Source organism: Hylobates moloch, unplaced genomic scaffold (genome assembly GCF_009828535.3).
Source record: "Hylobates moloch isolate HMO894 unplaced genomic scaffold, HMol_V3 SCAFFOLD_7, whole genome shotgun sequence".
NCBI classification, from domain to species: domain Eukaryota; kingdom Metazoa; phylum Chordata; class Mammalia; order Primates; family Hylobatidae; genus Hylobates; species Hylobates moloch.
Genome location: NW_026652282.1, coordinates 57,372,719 through 57,396,516, shown reverse-complemented (window position 1 = coordinate 57,396,516; position 23,798 = coordinate 57,372,719). Strand labels below are relative to the sequence as shown.

The window sequence follows — 23,798 nt, the reverse complement described above, 5'->3', positions numbered from 1 at the left end:
GAGAGGATGTGGGATATTCCAACAGGAAATTCAGACCATCTTCCTTCTGTTGCTGCCTCTGAAATGAGTGCCTTGGTCCTTCCCCTAGCTCATATGTGGCGTCATTTGCAAAGAAGCACCTAACATGTAGGAAGTACTCACGCCGATTTCAAGAACAGATGGGGAAAGCGCTTTATTTGCAAAGAATAAACCATTAATTTACACAAACTTACATCCCAGTTTATATACATTATATATAGTTTATATACACAGTATCTCACACTGGATGCTGACCCCCAAAAGCAGCATTGGGCCTGCTCCAGGCCATTCTCACAACAAAGCCCACCCCCCAATCCCAGCTGGAGGAATACAGAAATGACACACCCCGAGCCCTCCTGGAAAGAGTCCTGAAATGGATTAAAAGACAAAAATCAGCTTTCTTCTTTGTGCTCACAGGGCCTAGAGCAGCCTCCAGGCAGGGATGGGTCCTGAGGCAGCATTACAGTAGCCTAAGGACTTGCTGGTACTGGGCCAGTCTTGTGCTTTCCAGTCTAGAGGCTAGAGCTGGGAGAATGCCTTGGGAGGAGGAAGAGTTCTGATGAAGGCTGCAGCTACTCTCTCCCTGCCTGGCCAGGCTCCTGAAGGGGGCCAAGTACTTCCAGCCTGGAGTTTGTGGGTAGAAGAAAGAAGATGGCCATGTGGGACAGGAACTGCTTTACCCCCTCACTCTGCTGAATCTGGAGGTTGATGCTTGCTCACCACTTGGGGCAGGTCACCTTCCCTCTCTGGGCCTCAGTTTCTACATAAGTAACAGGGTGGAATGTAGGTTGGGCTAGATTCCCTCTAAGGGCCTTTTTAGCTCTAAATTTCTCTGAATCTATTTGCATCCACAGGAAGTTACATAAACACACACACTCATACATGGATCAAAGTCTTTGTTTACCTCCAGGGTTCCTAGCTCTTTCCTGTTCAGCAAAAGAAATTTGGCTCAGGATGGATGAAGGGGGAAATAGGCAAATACTACTTCTCCAGGTAACCAGTAGCCGAGCAGCCTCCGCCAGCTGTCTTTTGTGCCAGCTTGGCTGTTGAAGCCCAAGTAGCTGGCAGAGACTCCTGCCATGCAATTCTCCTTCAAACCTCTGTCATCTGCTTGCCCACAAATGTCCTTGTCCCATTCTCCATGCTAGCATTGGTCCTCTGGCAAACTCACACCAGCATAGTTCCAAACTGCACATCTATTTCCACATTCTCTCATCAGTAAATTGCTTTGTCACTTTGCCAATGACTTAGCAGCAATAGGGCTCCCCAGCTACCTATTATTTCCCTCATCATCCCTCGCCCTCTAGAGTTCCTTTGGAGGGTTCAGAACGAATCAAGGGTCCAGTGGAGATCCTATTTCCTTTGTCATCCCCTCCATGTCTGGAGAATAGAATTGTATCAGGATGCTCTTTAGGGGCACAATTAGGAAGACTTTTCCTCCTCTCTCCTCACACCTTTCTGGCCTCAGAACCAGTCCTCTCTTTCAGGTATTCCCTCCATGCCTGAGAGGCCCTGGTAGTATCAAAGTCTCTAAGGTATGGTGGAAAGAGATAAGGAATCACACTAGTAGTTGTGGGAAGCAGGCTGGCTCCTGTAAGCTGTCTGTAGGGTAATGAAAGGAGGACCTTGCCCACAGTAGGGGCTCCACACATGATGGTTGGCTGGTTCCTAGGATGGGTGAAAGAACATAAAGGCTACCAGTTCTGTGGGTTCCAGAGGCCTGCTGCTTCAACATGGTGCCAGGAAGATTGTTCTGAACACAAGAGCTCTAAGGCTGTTGGCTGTTTCCCAAAGAAATGTCTGACTCTTTTTGCCACGGAGCCCCTGGCAGCCAAGAGGACAGGTATTACCATCAAGGAATGAAATCAGGCATCTCTGAGTTTCTCCCTAGAACCCTCAAGGATTTCAGTTCCAAATTACCACTTTTATTGGTTCTCTCTAGACCTCAAATTCTACACAATGCTGTGGTGTAATGGAACAGCTTTGGAGTCAGACCCGGCTGAAGCTCCAGGTCTGCGGCTTAAACTGGTCAAAACACTCTGAGAGTGCTACCTCTCTGAGCCTCATCTAAACAATGATGTTTGTCATATTATCAGCCTTGCCTTCTTCAAAGGAGATAATAAAAGAGAAATTATTTTCCAAACATGAAGGAGAGGTTCTTGTTGGTTTCTGCTACAACTGCGGACTGTCCAAGGCACTTTATAGGAGTTAGGTCCAGACACATGCCTGGAGTTCACCTCACCTTGGGTTGCAAGGCTGTCATTAGCAACCAGACAACGGAGGCCTAGCCCATCACCTCTCACCCTGACCCTTGAAGGGCCAAGCAGTGTGGTTGCTTAGAAAGGGAAGGCACAGCTGAGAAATAAGTACCCGCTGTTCTTGGTGAATTTCAGCTGCCTGAAGGAAATTATTCCCCATCTCCTGAAAAGGAAACACATTTCAGGAACAAGAGGAGCAGACTGTACAAGGCTGGCCTTCCCAGGTTTGGGCTGGACCTAGCACCCAGAAGCCAGGCTGAGCCCAGGCACTTTGAAGTAAGGCTCTCGAGGGTCCTACCATATGATCTGGTGGGAAGCTTGGGGTTTAGGGGAAGGTGAATTTGGACCTGAACTAGGGGACAGATCCCTGCTCAGTGCCTAGACACTGGCTTCTCCTGAGCCTGGCTTTAGGGGAGCAGCATGAGCATTTGCAGTGACAATGCTCTGCTGTGGCTTTTTGAAGCCAGAGTGAAGAAAGACTGGGTTAGTACGGCATCAGCTGATGGCCTTTCAGGTAAGGCCTGGCCTAATGTCCACTTGGATTGTAGCAAACTTGAACAAAATCCCTCTGTCCTATCCTCACCCCTTGCCCTTTCTAGGCCAGGTAAAAAGGCTCTGCCTTGCTAATGCCCAGGAGCAGTCTAGGATTTGGGAATTTAGAAGGCTGTGGTGAGAGCCACCTGCTAAGAGTCACAGGTACTAGAAATTGAAGGGACTTCTGGAGGTCATCCAGTCCAACCCTTTGTCCCCAGACAGAATTCGATTAGGAATGGATGAAAAACATTTGTACTGCTTAATAAATGGAAAATTCTGTTTGTGCCCAGGTAAGCTAAAGAGTATCCCAGACTCACATGACCACAGGTCCCAGGTTAGGCACCTGTCTCAGACAGAGGTAGGCTCTGTGGAGAAAGAAGACAGGAGTTCTAGTCAGGCTGGGAATGGGGGCAACTAGAAGGTGACCCCAGGGAATTTTCTGAGTGTGGAGCACAGCTGTAAATAAAATGAGAGACATGTGACCCAAGTACGGATTCAGGGTCTTATGTGGGCAGATTTGTGGCCATTCCCTGTGATTGTTCCAAAGCACAGCAAACTTCCCAAAGCCCAGCAAGCTGACACGGTGTGGCTGTCAGCCGGAGTGGGAAGAGCACTCTGACCCTCCTGCAGGCCACAGTATAGAGCAGAAAGAACATTCCCACTGCCAAGGATGCTCCTTGGCAGGTTTCTCTCATGGTCTCTGCCAAAAGCACCTGCCTTTTCCCTCTCTGGCCTTCTTCTTAGGCTGCAATGCTCCCTTCCCACTCCGCCCCAGCCACTACCCCACCCAAGAGAGAAGCAGCAGCCCCCTTGGGGTCAGATGTCCACCCCCAGAGTCTGGAGTGCACCTTTGCTTTCTCTGGCCTGCTGCCCTGGATCCTCATTTTAGTGCAACAAACAATAGATCTGACAACAGGGACCTCGGGGTTGAAGAGTCATGCCATAAGCCAGTCAACATGGAACCAAAGAAGGTTTTGCTTCATGTAAACCCTGGGGCTCCTGTTAACTCAAGGTCATTCTGGAAAGTCAAGCAGGCCTTGTCACCCTGGAGTCACTGGGGAATAAATAACACTGGGGCATTTCTTTCTGCGGCTGCAACACCAATACACCTCACTCCACAGCAGCACTTAGAGGTTCTGGGAGTCCTGGCTCCCAAACCCAGGGAAGGGGCACGGACAGAGGCAAAATGGGGGGAATCTAGGATGCAGGGGCTTCACCCAGCCTGATGGCCCCAAAGAATGTGGTGTGCTTGCTCATGTTGATGGAGATGTCAGCGTGCACCATCTTGACGGCGATCTTCTGCCGGGCCTTGAGGAGGCAGACGCCTGCAGTATAGCAAGTGTTGTAGTTGGTCTTGCCCGTCTCGATGCTGCGTGTGCACTGCAGGAAGGGCTTCTCATCTACCACCACCTCATAGCTGGCAAAGTCAGTGAAGTTGATGTAGTATACCTGAGTGAGAGGCAACAAGAAGGGATTGGGGAAGAGAGGAAAGAGAGAGTGGGGGGCCCTCCCTGTGGTGAACTGACAGAACCTTCACAGATGAACTGTCAGTATACCCCATGGATGGGGCAGTCCCATGTGAAGGCGTGCTAGCTGGCCAACAGGAAAGGCAGGGTGACAGGCTGATGCATTGTCCTTCCCCTAGTCCATGGGGCTCAGCTGGCTGAGCAAACCTTTCTTACAACAGCACACCTGTCGTCAACTCTGTGAGGCTAAGAACCATGCCGTATTTGCAGCTTCACCGTGTCCCCGTTCCCCCGCCCACCCCTGCCCCAGCCCTGACATGAAGCAGAGTGCTCTGAACATAGCAGGTGTGCACACAGTGCCGTAGACACAAACTGACTTCCATTCTTGAGCCCCACAGACTATTTGTGGAGAAACTTAGAAGTCACTGATTCCCGAGAGAGGGCATGTAACAACTGGCGATTTCTTCAGCTCCTTAACAGAAGCTTATTCAGCTTGCACCACCCCTCCCCTGTGCCTGGACTCCCCTCACTGATTCACAGTGCCCCTTGGGCCTCCCATTTGATGATTGAGGAAACAGATCCAGAGAGATGGAGAGCTAGCTACCGCAAACAAGACAAAGAATTTGGAAAAGCCCAGGCCCCTAACTTTGTGGCCAGAAGGAAGCACTAACTTATGCTCAGTGGCCTAATGTCATGGGGATTTTCCCGGCTTGCATGGGCCACTCTCAATTCTCTCCTAGGCTCAGAAAATTAATTTTTCCATCCTTCACTACCCTTATCCATCATACCTCACACCAAGTTTTGATCTGCCACCCGCCCCCACCATGTGGAGCTTGGCTCATAGGACATCAGGGTTATGCCCATGTGCCCCATGGGTGTTGGGACTCTCAGATATCACCGTAAATCATTTTATGAACGGTCACTCCCTCTATCAGCTCTTCAGGTGGGAACAGCATATTTGGGTGCCATATATGGGTCAGGACCCAAGCTACACTGGGGTGCTCAGTGTGCCTAGTAGATGCTCGTTAGTCCGCCTTCTCTGGCCGCTCTCATGTGACACCCATCTGTTGGCTCCATAGTCCTTCTGTCCACCTGCCTGCTTGCTGCCCACCCCCACAAAAATCCCAACCTCATGGCTCATCGTCCTTTATCTCCAAGGAGCCACCCCCGTGGAGGCAAACAATGGGGGAATGGAAGTAGATGGACACTGGTGGACTTGGGGAGCGGGCCCAGGGCAGGAAGAGGACAAAAGCAGAGGGAGAAAGGGCTGGAAGAATGACAGCAGGAAGGAGGCAAGAATAGAGGAACAGAAAGATAGGGAAACAAATAGAAGAAAGAGGAAGGAAAGACAGTCAGAAATCTTTTTGAGGTGGAAAGAAAGTCTGCAGGAGCACTATTCATTATAACGTCCGAGCCAGCAGTGTTGAGGGGAAGGGTTCTCAGTAACCCTGGAACTGACTTTCAAAGAATATACTGAGACCAAGTTCAAGTTTGGCAGTGCAGCCAAACAGCTCAGAGGGTAAACAGGGGCCTGAGGCCCTGCAGGAGGGAATCAGATGGCAGGGTGTGGGAGGGGCCTTTTTCACAGTTTTTCAATAATATTTGGCTGGGGAAAAACAAAACAAAACAAAACAAAAGAAGCTGGCCCCCTCTCTCTTTCCTCCTTTCAACTCCCTCCCAGTGCGGTCCTCCCACCCCCTCACCCAAAGCAGGAAGTTAGCCATTGGATGGTCTTGGCTGGCTCCACAGTGCCCCTATGTGGCCTGCACCGGATCTGCATTCTGGATATAAGAAGAGTTAGGCCTAAGACCGTACTCACTTCTACCTGACTATAGATGAAGTAGGTGCCGTCCACCAGTACCTCCAGCTCCCCGCTGCGGGGATGTAGCTTAAACACCTTGGGGTTCATAGTGATGCGAGACCAGTCATTGAGCACTCCACCTGAAAGATCTCGGTATGAGAGAAGGGCAGTCACTCAGTACATGTCAGAATAATCGAGGCAACAGAAAATAAATACCAAGGAGTTCACAACCCCCACCCCTATCCCAGTGCAACCAGGGTAGCCTAGAAGGCCAAACTTTAAGAAGAGCATTTGAAAGCAGAGAAGCTGTTCTGTTTGTAAAGCAGCTGCCCGGCCTGCTTCAGGGCTCATGGGCTCTGCCTGTCTGTCTTTATCCTTCCTTTCTTGACTCTTGCATCTGGAAGGGTCTTTAACCAATACCTTCTAGCTGGAATTTGCTGGTGGAGGATCAGAGTGGGCATGCTGCCCTATTTTCTTTGTTGTTATGGGGCCTGCACAGGCAAAATTCAGACACTGAGTGGCAGGCTAGGTCTTATTATTCAGTTTTACTTTCCCAGCCAGAGCTCCTGAATCCCTCTCTTGTCTCATAGGTTCATGGGTTTTCTCTTTCTCCTTAAGAGATTCTTTTTTATGGTTCGTCCACACCCACAGCTTTCTGGAAAGCCTCCCTGGGAGGAAACCACTGGAGAACCTTAGGGATTAGAGATGATTCAGACTCCATGGCAACTGGGGCTACTGACCACTAGTACCAGGGCCCCATAGGTGAGAGGGATCCTTATGAGAGTGAAGGATAGACTGGAAGGCTGCAATAGAGCCAGCTGGGAGGATAGGAGCCGAGGCACCTTTGGCAAAGCATCTGTCTCCGCCCCACCCCAGGCAGGGGTGGAGGGGGCAGTCACACTCCTTTGGACAGCGGAAGCCAGTGTGTGAGGGTGGAGGAAAACCTTCTCTTTCCATCCTGCAGAAAGAGGAATGTTCCTTCCCACCATAAGAGGAGGACATCCAAGCCCAGGCAGCCTTTTCCCCTCTAAGCCATCCATCCTGCACCCAAGAAATTATATTTTATAAGTCCATCTTTGGCCAGTTTCAGCAGGCCTGCCTCTCTGAGGGATGAGGAAACAGGCTTTCTGGAAAAGGTGACCATCTTTCCTTGAGGTGGTAAGTAGATGGGCTAGGAGCTGCCCTGGCTCTGTCCCATCAATAGACCACTCTCCATGACGTCCTCCAACCCCTGACCCCATCACTTCTTCTTCTTTTTTTTTTGAGATGGACTGTCACTCACTCTGTCACCAAGGCTGGAGTGCAGTGGTGTGATCTTGGCTCACTGCAACCTCCACCTCCCAGGTTCAAGTGATTCTACTGCCTCAGCCTCCCAAGCAGCTGGGATTACAGGTGTGTGCCACTATGCCCAGCTAATTTTTGTATTTTTTTTGTGGAGATGGGGTTTCACCATGTTGGCCAGGCTGGTCTCAAACTTTTGGCCTCAAGTGATCCACCAGCCTCGGCCTCTGCACCCCACCCCCATCACTTCTGGTAATACTAAAGGTCAGCACAGACCACCTCTGAGGATTGGCCCAGAGGGGCTGGAAACAATCTTATCATGTGGCAGTGGGAGCAAAATCAGTGGCTGCTGGCACAGAATAAACACTATCCGTCTAGATACCCAAACAAATCTATTTTGGCCTGTCTCTGGCCTCCCTGGAGAGGTGGGGATCATGGTCCACTCAGGGCCTTGGGGTCCCCAGCAGGACCAATTGGGTTTTGGTGCCATTGTGTTCCTATTTACACTTCTGAGGCTACTAAGTCAGACATGGAGGTGGCAGTCAGGGAAGTAGCTAAATACAGTCATTAAGGAAACTCAGCACAGCCAGTTCAGGACTGACTGAGTTCTTAGAAACTGTCCCAATGTAGCTGTTTTTTTTTAACCTTCCTTTACCGTTTCTGTACTCACAACCTCTCCCTTCCACCCCAAGCTCTGTAAGCATCTGGCGTCTTGGCTAGCTTGCTGCTTCCCAAGGCTCCTGGGGGTTCACGCTTTTTAGGCTTTGTGCACTCTGGGGACTGGACATTATTCTAAAGTGCTGTTCTTTCATGAATGTTCATGTCTCTTTGGGGGAAGAAAATGAACCTAATCATTCAGTGGAGTGTACCTACATATCACTGAAGTAGCATAGGGGAGAGGAAAGAGTCAGAAAGATGTAGTTTTGAATCCTGGCTCCTAAACTAACTTGACTAAGAAATATTGGGAAAGTTAATTAACCTCTCTGAACTTCACTTTCTGTCTTTGTAAAAAGGAGCTCATACCTACCTCATAGGGTGGTTGTGAGGATTGAATGAAATTAAAGACAAAGAAAGGATGCTGAGAACTCTAAAGTATTGTACAAATATGAAGCAGCATGATTTATTATGGTATTATCCAATCTCTCTGGGACTCTGTTTCCCCATCTTTTAAATGCAGGGATTACAACAAATCAGTGTTTCTTAACCCCATTAAACACGTTCTCCTTTCTGATAGACACTAGCATCTTAAATTCCCTGGAGATTCTAACATGCCCCACCTTCCCTGAGAGATGCAGCCTGTCTGCCCATCTGTGTAGATCCATCAGACAAAAAGAATTTAATTTTACATAGTTGTATTTTCTATAATTTGTATTGTGAAAATATTAATCTAACTACACATATCTCCATGGTGGCTCTGATATAACCTCCATCCCCTGAGAATGCCTGGGCTAGATGATGTCTCAAGTCCCTTTCAGCTCCGTCATCAGGGATTCTAAAGCAATTTGGGTGTAGCAACTGGTCTTGATGCCAGCAATTGCTCAGGACAGCCAGTAGAGGGCATGGTGGAGCAAAGAATGACTCCGTAGGCCAAGGGTACCTCAGGGGCCTGGGAGGAACTAGGCTGGGTGATTATTTGGAGGCTGGGGAGGAGGCAGGGGAGAAGCTCCTCTTTGGAAGAGAGCCTATTTTGATTCTTACCATTCTTGACTTGAATTGCTGACCCTTGGCCCTGTAGATGCACCACAGCTGGCTGGCAGGATGAGAAGGATAGAGAGTAGTCACTATGAGTAATGGCTGCTTGCTCAGCCACCGGTCCCATGTTTCCGTCCTGGTTTCTAGTCTTCTATTGCAATCCAATTCTGATCCCTCTCCCCTGTCTTGGGATGTTACTGACTACATTTCTACTAGAGGGTAATATGGTTTTGTAGCTCTACCGCTTCCTAGCTATGTGACCTCAACCAAATGTAATGCCTCTGAGCCTCATTTCCCTAACTGTAAAATGGGGATTATAAGAATGTCTGGCCTCTCTCACAGGGATGTCTGAAGATCAAATGAGGTGATGGATATAAAATTGCCCTGCAAGCCGTCAAGCACTTCGCAGCTGTGTAGATTTATCACTGTGGCCACACAGCTGTAGCGAGGGAGGCTGAGATGAGACAAGGCAAGGCAGCAGAACCTGCCAATAGAGACAGATTAGGAAGCTCAAAGACTGGGAGGAGCTCTTTAGGCCATTAAGGCAGACGCCCAGGCTAGGCTGGGCCTGGAGCTGGTTGGCTGTTTTTCAAGGACATACTCTTCAACTCTTCAGCTCCGGATCCCAGGTGGTCTGAGAGCCGACAAGGTGTCTGCGGTGTCTGGGGAGTTGGAGGCTCAGGTGAATAGGTCTGACTGGCAGCTTATTTCAGCTGACTACTGGGCCTGGCTATGGTGACCCTGGGGTCTCCTGTGGAATGAGGAAAAATGATCCTGGCAAGACACCCTTTCCTTAGCTAAAAACATGCCCTGGGGCAAAGCTTTTCTATTCCTGGAGATGGGAGGGGGCTGTGAGTGAAAACCCTCAGAATCTCCAGGGTGTTCTCATGAAATAAAGCCTCAGGAAATCTAATAAGAAGCTAATTTAAAGGTGGCTCTAGCCTGTGGCTTTCCCTCCTACCCAAGAAGAGAGCAATCCCCAGCCAACCTGGTTATCTCGAGTTTCAGCTTTATCAGCAGCACCTGCAAAACAGGACAGGACAATCAGAGGGCATGATCTTCTGACTTCCTTTTCCCCTCACCTGAGCAGCTAGTGGTGGTGAGCCGTGCTCCCTGCAGCCAGCCCTGTCTGAGCTTTATTCTCCAGGGCTTAGAGTTGGAGGAAGAGTCAGAGTGCACCCCTTCTGTTTCCTGCCCCGACCTTCATCTTCAGTGGGCCCAGCACCCAGCAGGGAAACTTCTGAGTATTGCCTCTGGCCAATATTAGCCCAAGGCAAGCCCCACCGGGCAGCCATGGAGAACAATGAGAGGGCATTCCCGTCACTGTGTGACCCTGAGGCAATGGCATTGGCTTCTCTAGCCTTTTGCTCCCTTTCTATTAATTTTCTTCATGGAGCCCACTGCTATTTGTAAATATCTTGTTTCTTTGCTCTCTCTTCCTCTAGGAGATAAACTCTATAAGAAAAGGACCATGTATCAATATATCTCTTTGTATACAGAAAGTGCTCAATATTTAAGGAATGATTGGATGAAAAAAAAATTCCTAACTCCATCTCTTGTGGCCATGGTAACACTGCTTAGCCCTGTGTGAAGTACAAGTTAAAGAATCTGAATCCTGCTGCAGAATTCTTGCCCCTGGAGAAATCAGCTGTAAGGGTCCATTTCTTTAAAGCCCCAAGGTACAGGGCAGGGGAGTGAGGAGCAGGAGAAAGAAATAACAACTGACATTAGCCCAGGCAGTCTGACTCTTGTCAACTCCAATTAGGCAGGTTTGGATCTGCAGTCATACCTTTCGGATGCCCTTCAGGGCTTAAGGAGAAAGATGCAAAGGGATGAAATGACATTTGAATGGCAAGTGTGGTAGGGTAAGGATCTAGTGCAAGAAGCACTTGGTTCCTGGACAGGACAGCCTTGGTGCCTGGGTTTGCTTCATCCACAGCCTGAGTGAGTCTTCAGTTTCTAACTTCTTGACCATTAGTGACTACTTGCTATGGGAAAAGCACTTCAGACTTCATAAGATGAAACTATCCTAGGGCTTGTCATTTTGTTCAGTCCTCAACTTTCTACTCCATAGCCTGTTTCTATGCAAACATCAGCATGTGGAGCTAGATGCTGGGAATCAGAGAAGATTAAATCTATTCCCCACTGGAACTCCAGTGAACCACCAGGGCCTCTGTCTCTGGCTCATATGAGTTTTACTGGTCATATGAGCTCATATGAGTTTTACAGGGAGGCCAAGTGTCAGGGAGGGCTTGTAACAGAAGGGTTGAGATGGGGCAAGAACAGGTTGCCTGTCCTTGACAGGTTGGTAGATATAAGAAGCTAGAGCAGGCCAGGCCCTACTGGCTTGTCCAATTCCTAGTTTTACACTGGGCTAGGAGATCTGCATCCCTTATTGCACACCAACCCCCATCTCCACCGTTTGAAACTGCTCTCATGATCACCCACTCCTGCTCTCCTAAAGTACTTGTAAGGCATCTGGTGGGGTGGAGAGACAGGGGAACTCACCAGAAGGTCCCTGGAGGCCAGGGAGTCCTTGAGGACCAGGAGGACCTGGAGGACCAGGTGGTCCCATAACAGTTGTTCCGGGAATTCCAGGAATCCCTGGAATTCCTGGGGGTCCCTGGGGTCCTGGAGGTCCTGGGGGTCCTGGAGGGCCATTGGGTCCAGGAGGTCCTGCTTTCTTTCCTGAAAAATAGGATTCAGTGTTACTTTTTTTTTTTTTTTGAGACGGAGTCCTGCTCTGTTGCCCAGGCTGGAGTTCAGTGGCGCAATCTTGGCTCACTGCAACCTCCACCTCCCAGGTTCAAGCGATTCTCCTGCCTTAGCCTCCGGAGTAACTGGGATTACAGGCGCGTGCCACCGCGTCCGGCTAATTTTTGTATTTTTAGTAGAGATGGGGTTTCACCATGTTGGCCAGGCTGGTCTCAAACTCCTGACTTCGGGTGATCTGCCCTCCTCGGCCTCCCAAAATGCTGGGATTACAGGCGTGAGCCACCGTGCCTGGCCTCAGTGTTACATTTGTAGTTCTTTTCTGTGATGAGTGTACTGTCAGGAGTTCTACAGACTTCTGAGGACACAAAGTCAGCTCTCTGGGAGGCCCTGCTAAAGAGTTGGATACCTTTATCACACATCTCTGTCTCCCTGTCTCCGTCTGTCTTGTGCTTTCTCTCCCCTCCCCCCACTTCCTTTTGTGAATATGCATTTACAAAGCCAGGTTTGAGCATACAGAAATAAGTGGCCCTCCAGGAGATCAGTTGGTGTCTGTGGGGAAACAGACACAGCCATGGGATAGTAGAAGTGCTACCTTAGTGGGTAGGGACCAAATGCTGAAGAGGTCAGAGAAGGTTTCAAAAAGGAGGTTACATTTCAGCCGAGTCCAAAGGATGAGAACTACCAAGTGATTAGACCTATGGATCACTTTGTGGTTCTTTTTAGATTTGGGCTATTGTTGAAGAATGTGGAGCTTTTATGTTTACTGCCTAGTTTGGTGGACTTGATGTCGATAACAAGAGGAAGCCGTACAGCCTGGCCTTAGAAACAGTATCAGCTCCAGGAAGGTTCCTCCGGGAGTCAGGATGTACAGGAAATGGGGGTTGGGATGGGGACAGTGCTAGTTGGGAATGAGGAATGGGAAGGAGTTTTGGAGATGGGGGAATGGAGAAGGAGGAAGAGGGGCACGAAAAGAGGAGGAGGGAGAGAGAGAGATATTGAGAAACAGGAAAGAAGCAGAGACAGAGAGTAGAGAGAGCTGAGGAGGAGGCAGCAGGTTTCACTTTCTCAGCTGACCTCTGTAAACTCTATTTTAAAAGATCTCTGGGAAAGGAAATTCTGCAAACTGCATAGTAACATGTTCCAATGTTTATTGCCCCTCACTGCTCACTGTTAGGAAGTTCTCTGGTATATTAACTGACGTCCCTCTTGTGGCAGTTTAAGCTTTTATTCTATTTGTGTAGACAAAGAATATACATATACATAATAATCCTTATATATGAAAAGAAATTAAGTTACCCACCAACCCCTATTTCTTTTTTTTTTTTTTTTTTGAGACGGAGTCTCGCTGTGTCGCCCAGGCTGGAGTGCAGTGGCGCAATCTCGGCTCACTGCAAGCTCCGCCTCCTGGGTTCACGCCATTCTCCTGCCTCAGCCTCTCTGAGTAGCTGGGACTACAGGCGCCCGCCACCACGCCCGGCTAATTTTTTGTATTTTTAGTAGAGACGGGGTTTCACCGTGGTCTCGATCTCCTGACCTCGTGATCCGCCCGCCTCGGCCTCCCAAAGTGCTGGGATTACAAGCGTGAGCCACCGCGCCCGGCCTCCAACCCCTATTTCTACAGGTTAAATAATCCAGCTTCCCAAAGTCTTTCCTCAGAAGTCCTATTCTCAAATGTATTATTAATCATGCCCACCAACTCTTCCCCCTTTCCTCCTTGCTATCCTTCTGGAACAATCTCGACCCTCCTATTTCATATTCCAGTCCTTTCAACATTCCCACCAGGACGTAGTTATCTTAAATGAGTCATAACTGTGGTCTTGAACCAAAACCTCCAGCTCCTCCTGTTGACTTCCTCTGCTCTGTGCAGCTCCACTCAAAGACTACATGTAGGCACAGGTCTTCTTCCTTCCTTCACCACCTTCTCACAATTTTATGGAAAGTTTCAGGAATGGAAGCCTGTTTCCAGACTTCATCGCAATGTCTTCACCTGAGGTAGTTTCTTAGTTTTAACTACAACCTTCTCTAGTCTCACTAAAAACCTTCTTACTGACTCTGACTTCTTGCTCCCCAGACCCTTAGGCAGGAGAATCTTGTCCTGATTTATCAGGTCCTCCTTTAAGAACAATGCCTCATGGCCAAGAAACCAAATCCTCATGGCAATGCCACTCAAGAGGCCAGTTGTCTATATCTAACCACATCTGCATTTGGAATGAAACCATGGGGTCATCATGGGGTCTCTTGCTCAGAAAGGAAGGAAAGGAAGGTCCAGAGAACATCTCTCCCAGAAGAGTCCCTGTAGCCTTAAAGACCTAGAGGCATGAGCTTTAGAGGTTTCTCTGCACTTAGCAGCAAAAGATTGGATCTGCCCCGTTTCTAGATCTAGCCAATTTCAAGACGCTGAACAGGAAAACCATCTCCCTTCAGATTTGGGCAGCTTCCAAATCAGGCTTATTCAGAGCCCAAGTTTCAATTCCAGCTAGTGTGGTGGAAAGAACACAGAATCTGTACTCAGGAGATAAGGATGTAAGCCCCAGCTCTGCCACAGACACACTTTGGGCAAATCCTTTCCTTTCTACATCTGTGAAACAAGGAGCTTGGCCTCAATGATTTCTCTGTTTCCTCATGAGACTGAGTTTCTATAAGGAGGGGTGACTTACCCCTTGCAGTCAGGAAGCTTCCTTAGCCTGGTTGTAAGGTTTGCTTCTCCCTCCTTATTTTCTAGATGGCATAGACACAGAAGTTGGTGCATATTAGGCTGTCCTGTGTCCCAAGATTTCCGAGCCTAATAGTGATTTTCAAGCTAGAGGGTGTTCTGTGGGTAGCACAAACTTCAGCTTCAAGAATGTGAGTCTCCTGTAATTGCTAATGTAATTTTGAAAGAATTAGAGCCAGAAACTCCTCCAGTCCAAGAAACTAATGGTTGCAGTGAAAACAGAGAAAGTTCACTTATGAAAATGTTAGAAGGCATTTGAGAAAAAAAAAAAAACTGCTTTGTTCCAGTTCTGCAGCTGGTCCTCTGCTTCTCTGCAACAAGGGTTAGGCAAGTGTGCTTCTCACACTTGCATACTTACACAAAGTTGGGCCCAGAGAAGAGAATGTACAAAATGACCCCTGGAGCAAGAGGGTAACTTCAGAGGATTGACTCCCTTCTCTGGATTTCCTTACTTTAACAGAACACCTCATGATATAAAAGCCCAGAGACGTTTGTACTTAGAAACATACCCTATGTAGTGTTAGATGAAAGAATATACACATTCCTTTCAAAGCTAAACTTCATCAAAGGAGTATTTCCTTAACCTTTTAGCTAAGCCCAAAATGAAAGAATAACCAAAAGTGAGTGAATGAGTGAGTGAGAGAGTTGTGGAAGGAGGAAAATTCCATTAAAGGGTGAAAATTAAGAGAACAATTCAATTTACCTCTTCAAGCATGTGCCTATTCACCATGTCCAAAGAAATCCATATTAAATGGCTTCTAAATAACTTTCAGCCAAAGTAAATGTTTAAGGCCTATGTGCACTGTCTTCTCAATAATGTCCCGTACACAAGGTAGCAGTGCCAGGCAATGATCTGAGTTATAATTTCTGTTTTAAAGGGATATGACAAGAGTTAAGAACTACATGTTTGAAAATCAAATCTACTTTCTTAAAAGACAGAATATCTCGGTGGTAAGTGCCCAGGCCCCACAGGGAAAGGTTTCCTCACTGACTCCAGCTCCCTGGCTGTTTTCCAACCTTGCTCAGTTCAGGCCCTCAGGAGGCCAGGCCATTCCTCAGCTTCTTTACAACAGGCACACAACTTTTCCATGTGGACTATGATACCTCAAGGCACCAGAGTACCCTAGTGTTCAAAGAAGTGGCAGACTGCAGCTGAAGCCAGTCTTTTTGGCCTAGTATGGGGTTGACGATCTATTCTATAAAGCTCCATAAATCTTATCACACAGCATCATTTCACTTAAAGCATTTTAATGAAAAATCATTAGTTTTACTCTGTCTTCCTCCCAGGTCAGAACCCAGAAACAAACAGGTGCTTTAACTAGTTTCATAATTGGTTCTTTCAGTCCTAAGAAGTAGACCATATTGCCTGGCCCTGTCTTTGGAGACTGTTCTGTCTTAGGATTGATTCTCCTCTTTTAGTTAGTGAGCACTTGTACATGCCCTAGGGCCAGTTTCATTGCAAGTACACTGGGGACTTACTGACCCAACAACGGCACAATGGAAGCTGCTTTGAAAAGACTAAACGGTCAGGGTACTACTCCAGAATAGCTTTTTCATTACAGAGAAAATGATACTGAATCCTCAAAGCAAGAAATACCTTCCCTGACTCTTTGGGAAATCAAATCAGGGAAACTTTAAGTCCAAGAAATAGGATACTGACATCTGTTGATAGGTAGTGTATCTAGTTCCTACATGGTGACTCAGGATTTCATTCATACCCAATCACTGATTTGATAAAGGAGGAAAAAAAGGATAAAAGTGAGTGCCTGTAATCCCAGCTACTCGGGAGGCTGAAGCAAGAGAATTGCTTGAACCCCAAAGGTGGAGGTTTCAGTGAGCTAAGATTGCATCATTACACTCCAGCCTGGGCAACAAGAGTGAAACTCCGTCTCGAAAAAAAAAAAAAAAAAAAAAAAAAAAGGATAAAAAGAAGGGCAGGGAGAAGAACAAGGAAGAATGAAAGAAAGAGGTGAATCATCACTGAAGAATGATTTCTTGTTCTTCAGAAACTACAATACTCAAGAAGATAACATATGATTGAATAAAATAACAGACAATGCTGAAAGAATATAATACAAAAATCATACTCTTGATTTTTTTTCTTCTAATTTTAGAAAATATATGACAAGACAGCAATTTTATAAAGTCAGGAACTTACCCTTTTTCTTGTTTTTAACTGGACCTATAAGAAAAATAAAATAGATAATTAAGTCATTGGAGATGAACAGAAAATGTTTATTTTCTAAGATAGTCACCAGGAGGGATCCCCAAGACACCGCAAATTTGAGGGAGTCTCACAGCCAAGGGTCAGGCTTTTGGCAAGGATCCAACTATCAAACCTCCCCATTCTGTCTTCCAACTCTTGAGGCCACAAAAGTTTCAAGGAAGATTCTTCCCTAGGGAGAAAAATCTCTCTACTTCAGTCTTTGGGGTGAGGGAATGGGTACTTCTCCATAGAGATGAAATGCCCAGAAACACACAACTCAACAACCTTAGGATGGCATTCCATTAATTCTGCAACTCCTGAGGTTGAAGAGTCATGCGTTCAGGTGAGAATCTGATATGAAGTCTCGTGTTGAACTTGGAAGGAGCAAAGGGTCATTTTCATGGAAAGAGCAGAGCAGCAGTGTTTAACTTTTAGTCACTTCCTTATCATGATTTAATTTGTTACTTATTAAAAGTTTGACCATAATACACTCGTGAGGGTCACATGCATTTCCATTGTAATTTACTATAAGTTAATGGACACTTTAAAAGAAATGTCGGCCAGGGGTGGTGGCTCACGCCTGTAATCCCAGCACTTTGGGAGGCTGAGGCGGGTGGATCACAAGGTCAGGAGATCAAGACCATCCTGGCTAACACAGTGAAACCTCGTCTCTACTAAAAACACAAAAAATTAGCCGGGCATGGTGGCGGGCACCTGTAGTCCCAGCTACTTGGCAGGCTGAGCCAGGAGAATGGCGTGAATCTGGGAGGTGGATCTTGCAGCGAACCAAGATCACGCCACTACACTCCAGCCTGGGCGACAGAGCGAGACTCCATCTCAAAAAAAATAAAAAATAAAAAATAAAATAAAATAAGAAATGTCAACCATTTCATTGGCAGTGAAATCATAAGTATTTTATTGGAAATTACTTCTAAGGAAAATAATTCTAATCAATTGAAGGCACTTAGAAAACCCAAGGTGTTTCTAATATAGTTAGGTGACCGCAACTCCCCAAACAGTTTAGGTCACTCCCAGTCATTTTTTTTTCCCTTCTAAGAAATAAATTCTCTTCATTCTGTATACGGATTTGACTTTCTTTAAATACAGGTATTTAAAATCTGTTCCAAACTGCCATGAAGACAGTTACACATTAAACCACTGGCAGTGCCCTCAAGAGCTTACAAAAGGAACACCAAGCATTTCAATATTATAGTTTATAAAACATATTTCCATTTATCATCTCATTTGATATTTGCAACAAACCTGGAATGATCTCTAACTATAAGAGCAGGCCCTATTAGAGATCAGTAAAGTCTCTAACCTGGAGGGCTGCCAGAGTGGCCATCAGAGCTTTCACAGGTCCCTTGAAAAACCAATGTCTGTGTAGACTTTTCTGGCAAAGTAATTTCATGTGCAACAGTAGCTATTGTTATGTCCAGGGGATGTTTTAGATTGGAGCAACCTGCTGTACTTAAGGTCATGCATCTAATTCTCTTTTCCTTCTCTCTTCTCCTCTCCTCTCCTCCCAGTTCTTTGTCTTCTTTCTTTGTTACCCATCCTTTATGAATCTTTTTTTTTTTTTTTTTTTAACAGTGTTGTGAGTTCTTGAAAATGTGCTTGGAAGTTCCGAGAGGAAAGCACAACTACATAGACATTAATGATACGAGGCAGCGACTCAACCTGAGAAATGCCTTTTTCTTGAACAAGAAAGCTGTTCGGGGAAAGATTTACACAGAAAGGGCTCAGCTCTATCAGCCAGCCACCACAGCCTAGGAGAGTAGTAGGAAGACAGCCATTATGGCTACCCTGCCCTCTTTGCAAAGGTGTGCTAGCCCGGACCAAGTTTTTGACCATTTCAGCTGGTTAAGGGTAAGCACTGTTATATCAGACTTCAAAAGCAGGCTTTGAGGAAATCAGGCCATCACCAGCCAACCAGTCCTTACTGAGCATGTGTATGGAAGGCAGTAAATAATGAAACGCAACTCACAACTCTTATCTTCAAGAACTTACAGTTGAATAGGGAAATACAAAAGATGAGGGAGTGGCTTCAGGAATTATACTGGCCACTTAAGGGGAACAAATAGCTTCTTGGAGAAGGTCTGACTTAAATCCACAAGTGAAAAGAGAGAAATGGAAATTTTAAAATCTTTCTAAGCTTCTATTATTTTTATACAAGATATACCTACTCCTTACACATACATAAATGCATGCATACATACATATATACATACAAAAGAGGAGCAAAAGGAAAAAGAGCTTATTAAAGTATCCCCAAATAACCACTACTAACATTTCATGCACATCTAGAAGTCTTCTATGTATATAAATAGGTATTTTTACAAAATGGGATCAGATGAAAAATGTCATTTGATAACCTTTTTTATGTCAATAAATACATTTTTACATTGTAATTTTTAATATGGATGCATCAGCATTTAATCATCTTTGATAGATATTTAGATTGGGTCCAGTTTTTCACTATTATAAACAATGATGTACATTTATAAACAATGTACATTTACAAACAATTTATATGTACATTTATAAACAATTTATGTATGTACATTTATAAACAATGATGTACTTTTTTTTTTTTTTTTTTGAGACGGAGTCTCGCTCTGTCGCCCAGGCTGGAGTGCAGTGGTGTGATCTCGGCTCACTGCAAGCTCCGCCTCCCGGGTTCACGCCATTCTCCTGCCTCAGCCTTCCAAGTAGCTGGGACTACAGGTGCCCGCCACCATGCCCAGCTAATTTTTTGTATTTTTTAGTAGAGACGGGGTTTCACTGTGTTAGCCAGTATGGTCTCAATCTCCTGACCTCATGATCTGCCCACCTCGGCCTCCCAAAGTGCTGGGATTACAGGCGTGAGCCACCACACCCGGCCCCACATATGTACATTTTTATACACTTGTCCAAAGGTTTTTTAGGATGTGTCATTAGAAATGATGCTGTTGGGTCAAAGGGTGTGAAAAGCTTTCCTTACATGTAGTTAAACCTAATAATCTTTTCCTATATGGTTACTGCCTTCAGTGTCATGCTTAGGCCTTCCCTAATGTGATATTATAGGTAACTCTTTATATATTTTCTAGTTCTTTTATGGTTTCATTTTTATTTTTAAATCTACAATTAATCTGGTATAGATTTTGGCATACAGTATAAGACAAAGAGTTAACTAAAATGTTTATATTTTTTCCCTAAAATGCCCATGACATGAAGAGTACCAAGAGAAACAGGGCTCAAAGTCATTTCTTAAACTTTTATTTTAGTTTCAGGGGTACATGTGCAGGTTGGTCCTATAGATAAATTGTGTGTCCCAGGGGTTTGGTGTATATATTATTTCATCACCTAGGTAATAAACATAGTACCCAATAAGTAGTTTTTTGATCTTCACCCTCCTCCCACTCTCCACTCTCAAGAAGGCCCTGGTGTCTATTGTTCCCCTCTTTGTGTCCATATGTATTCAATGTGTAGCTCCCACTTATAAGTGAGAAGATGCAGCATTTGGTTTTCTGTCCCTGCATTAGTTTGCTTGAGATTATAGCCTCCAGCTCCATTCATGTTGCTGCAAAGAACATGATCTCAGTCTTTTTTATGTCTGCATATTATTCCATGACATGTATGTACATTTTCTTTTTCCAGTCTACTGTGCTGCACAGTATTCCATGACATGTATGTACATTTTCTTTATCCAGTCTACCACTGATGGTCATCTAGGCTGATTCCACATCTTTGCTATTGTGAAGAGTGCTGCCATGAACATACATGTGCATGTGTCTTTATGGTAGAACAATTTATATTCTTTTGTGTATATACCCAATAATGAGATTGCTGGGTTGCATGGTAATTCTGCTTTAAGTTCTTTGAGGAATCACCGCACTGCTTTCCACAATGGCTGGACTAATTTACACTCCCACCAGAAGTATATAAGTGTTCCTTTTTCTCCACAATCTCACCAGCATCTCTTGTTTTTTGATTTTTTAGTAATAGCCATTCTGACTGGTGTGAGATGGTATCTCATTTAGTTTTGATTTATATTTCTCTAATAATCAGTGATGCTGAACATTTTTTCATATGCTTATTGCTCATGTATATGTCTTCTTTTGAAAAGTGTCTGTTTATGTCCTTTGCCTACTCTTTAATGGGGTTGCTTGTTTTTCTGCTTGTGTATTTGTTTAAGTTTCTTATAGGTACTGGATATTATATCTTTGTCAGATACATTGTTTGCAAATATTTTCTCCATTCTTTGGGTTGTCTGTTTACTCTGTTGATAGCTTCTTTTGCTGTTTTGCTGTGCAGGAGCTCTTTAGTTTAATTAGGTCCCATTTGTCAATTTTTGTTTTTGTTGCAATTGCTTTTTGTGTCTCTGTCATAAAATTTTTTCCAGGGTCTATGTCTAGAACGGTATTTCCTAGATTTTCCTCAAGGGTTTTTATAGTTTTGGGTTTTAAATTTAAGTATTTAATCCACCTTGAGTTAATTTTTGTATATGGTGTAAGGAAGGGGCTCAGTTTCAATTATCTCTGCTTATGGCTAGCCAGCTATCCCAGCACCATTTATTGAATAGTAAGTCCTTTCTAGATTGTTTGTTTTTGTTAATTTTGTCAAAGATCAGATGGTCATAGGTGTGTGACATTATTTCTGGGCTACCTATTCTGTTCCATTGTTCGATCTGTACCATACTGTTTTGGGTATTGCAGCCTTATAGTTTGAAGTCAGGTAATATGATGCCTCCAGCTTTGTTCTACTTGCTTTGGATTGCCTTGGCTATTCAGGCTCTTTTTTGGTTCCATATGAATTTTAAAATAGTTTTTTCTAGTTTTGTGAAGAATGTCATTGGTAGTTTGATAAGAATAGCATTGAATCTGCAAATTTCTTTGGGTATTATGGCCATTTTGACAATACTGATTCTTCTGATGCATAAACATGGAATGTTTTTTCCATTTGTTTGTGTCATCTCTGATTTCTTTGAGCAGTGCCTTGTAATTCTCAGTGTAGAGGTCTTTCATCCCTTGTTTAGCTGTATTCCTAGGTATTTTATTATTTTGGGGCTGTTGTGAATGGGACTGCATTCTTGCTTTGGCTCTCAGCTTGGATGTTGCTGGTGTATAGGAATGCTACTAATTTTTATACATTGATTTTATATCCTGAAACTTGCTGGAGTTGTTTATCAGATCAAGGAGGTTTTGGGCAGAGACTATGGGGGTTTTCTAGGTATAGAATCATATTGTCTTCAAAGAGGGATAGTTTGACTTCTTCTCTTCCTATTTGGATGCCTTTTATTTCTTTCTCTTGCTTGATTGCTCTGGCTAGGAGTTCCAGTACTGTGTTGAATGGGAGTGGTGAGAGAGGGCATCCTTGTCTTGTTCTGGTTCTCAATGAGAATGCTTCCAGCTTTTGCCCATTCAGTATGATGTTGGCTGTGGGTTTGTCATAAATGGCTCTTATTATTTTAAAGTATGTTCCTTCAATGCCTAGTTTGTTGAGGATTTTTAACATGAAGCGGTGCTGTATTTTCTTGAAGGCCTTTTCTGCATCTATTGAGATGATTATGTAGTTGTTGTTTTTAGTTTTGTTTACGTGGTGAATAATTTTTATTGATTTACATACGTTGAACAAACCTTGCATTCCAGGGATAAAGCCTACTTGATTGTGGTGGCTTAGCTTTTTTGAGGTGCTGCTAGATTCAGTTTGCTAGTATTGTGTTGAGGATTTTTGCTTTTATGTTCATCAAGGATATTGGCCTGAAGTTTTTTTTGTCTCTGCCAAGTTTTGGTAGCAGGATGATGCTGGCCTCGGAGTGAGTTAGGGGGAAGCCCCTCCTCCTCAACTTTTTGGAATAGGTTCAGTAGGAATGGTATCAACTCTTCTATGTACGTCTGGTAGAATTTGGCTGTGAATCCACCTGGTCCTGTGCTTTTTATTTTCTTAGCAGGCTATTTATTACTGATTCAATTTTGGAGCTCATTATTGGTCTGTTCAGGGATTCAATTTCTTCCTGGCTTAGTCTCGGGAGGTTGTGTGTTTCCAGGAATTTATCAGTTTCTTCTAGGTTTTCTAGTTTGTGTGCATAGAGGTGTTTGTGATAGTCTCTGATTTTTTTTTTTGCATTTCTGTTTTATTGATGGTAATGTCCCTTTTGTCATTTCTGATTGTGTTTATTTTGATTTTCTCTCTTTTCTTATTACTCTAGCTAGTGGTCTATCTTATTTATTCTTTCAAAAAACCAACTATGATTTCATTGATCTTTTGTATGTTTTTTCACATCTCAAATACATTCAGTTCAGCTTTGATTTTGGTTATTTCTTGTCTTCCGCTAGTATGGGGTTGGTTTGCTCTTGTTTTTCTAGTTCCTCAAAGTGTGATGTTAGGTTGTTAATCTGAGATCTTTCTAACTTTTTGATGTGGGCATCTGGTACTTAGCACTGCTTTAGCAGTGCCTGAGAGATTCTGGTAAGTTGTATCTTTGTTTTCATTAGTTTCAGATAATTTCTTGGTTTCTGCTTAATTTCATTATTTTCCCAGAAGTCATTCAGGAGTAGGTTATTTGTATGGTTTTGAGTGATCTTCTTGGCATTGATTTCTATTTTTATTGTGCTGTGGTTTGACAGTGTGGTTGGTATGATTTCTGTTTTTTTTTTTTTAATTTGCTGAGAATTGTTTTATGGTCAATTGTGTGGTCAATTTTAGAGTATATGCTATGTGCAGATAAGAAGAATGTATATTCTGGGTTTTTTTAAATTGGTAAAGAGTTCTGTAGATGTCTGTTAGGCCCATTTGGTCAAGTATCAAGTTTAGGTCCAAAATATCTATATTAGTTTTCTGCCTCAATGATCTGTCTAATACTGTCAGTGGGGTGTTGAAGTCTCCCACTATTACTGTATGGTTATCTAAGTCTCTCTGTAGGTCTCTCAGAGCTTGTTTTATAAATGTGGGCACTCCTGTGTTGGGTACATATATATTTAGGATAGCTAGGTCTTCTTGTTGAATTGAACCATTTACCATTATGTAATGCCCTTCTTTGTCTTTTAAAATTGTTGTTGGTTTAAAGGCTGTTTTGTCTGAAGTTAAAATAGTAACCCCTGTTTTTTTTTTTTTTTTTTTTTTTTTTTTTTTT

General features: G+C 44.6%; 1 protein-coding gene across 3 annotated transcripts in view; it reads right to left on the bottom strand.

Annotated features, from left to right (window-relative positions):
- Positions 1 to 146: 146 nt before the first annotated feature.
- Positions 147 to 23,798, bottom strand: part of EDA (ectodysplasin A) — a 411,651-nt gene continuing 387,999 nt past the window's right edge. Inside the window, exons 3-8 of one of the 3 annotated variants that reach the window (XM_032757112.2) lie at positions 16,637 to 16,660; positions 11,559 to 11,738; positions 10,039 to 10,073; positions 9,057 to 9,108; positions 6,096 to 6,226; positions 147 to 4,259 (exon numbers count right to left, since the gene is read on the bottom strand). In XM_032757112.2, the coding sequence (XP_032613003.1) occupies positions 4,008 to 4,259; positions 6,096 to 6,226; positions 9,057 to 9,108; positions 10,039 to 10,073; positions 11,559 to 11,738; positions 16,637 to 16,660 (674 nt within the window). In that variant the 3' untranslated portion in view covers positions 147 to 4,007. The remainder of the gene's footprint in view (positions 4,260 to 6,095; positions 6,227 to 9,056; positions 9,109 to 10,038; positions 10,074 to 11,558; positions 11,739 to 16,636; positions 16,661 to 23,798) is intronic. The other 2 variants (XM_032757113.2, XM_032757114.1) reach the window with 2 other exon arrangements.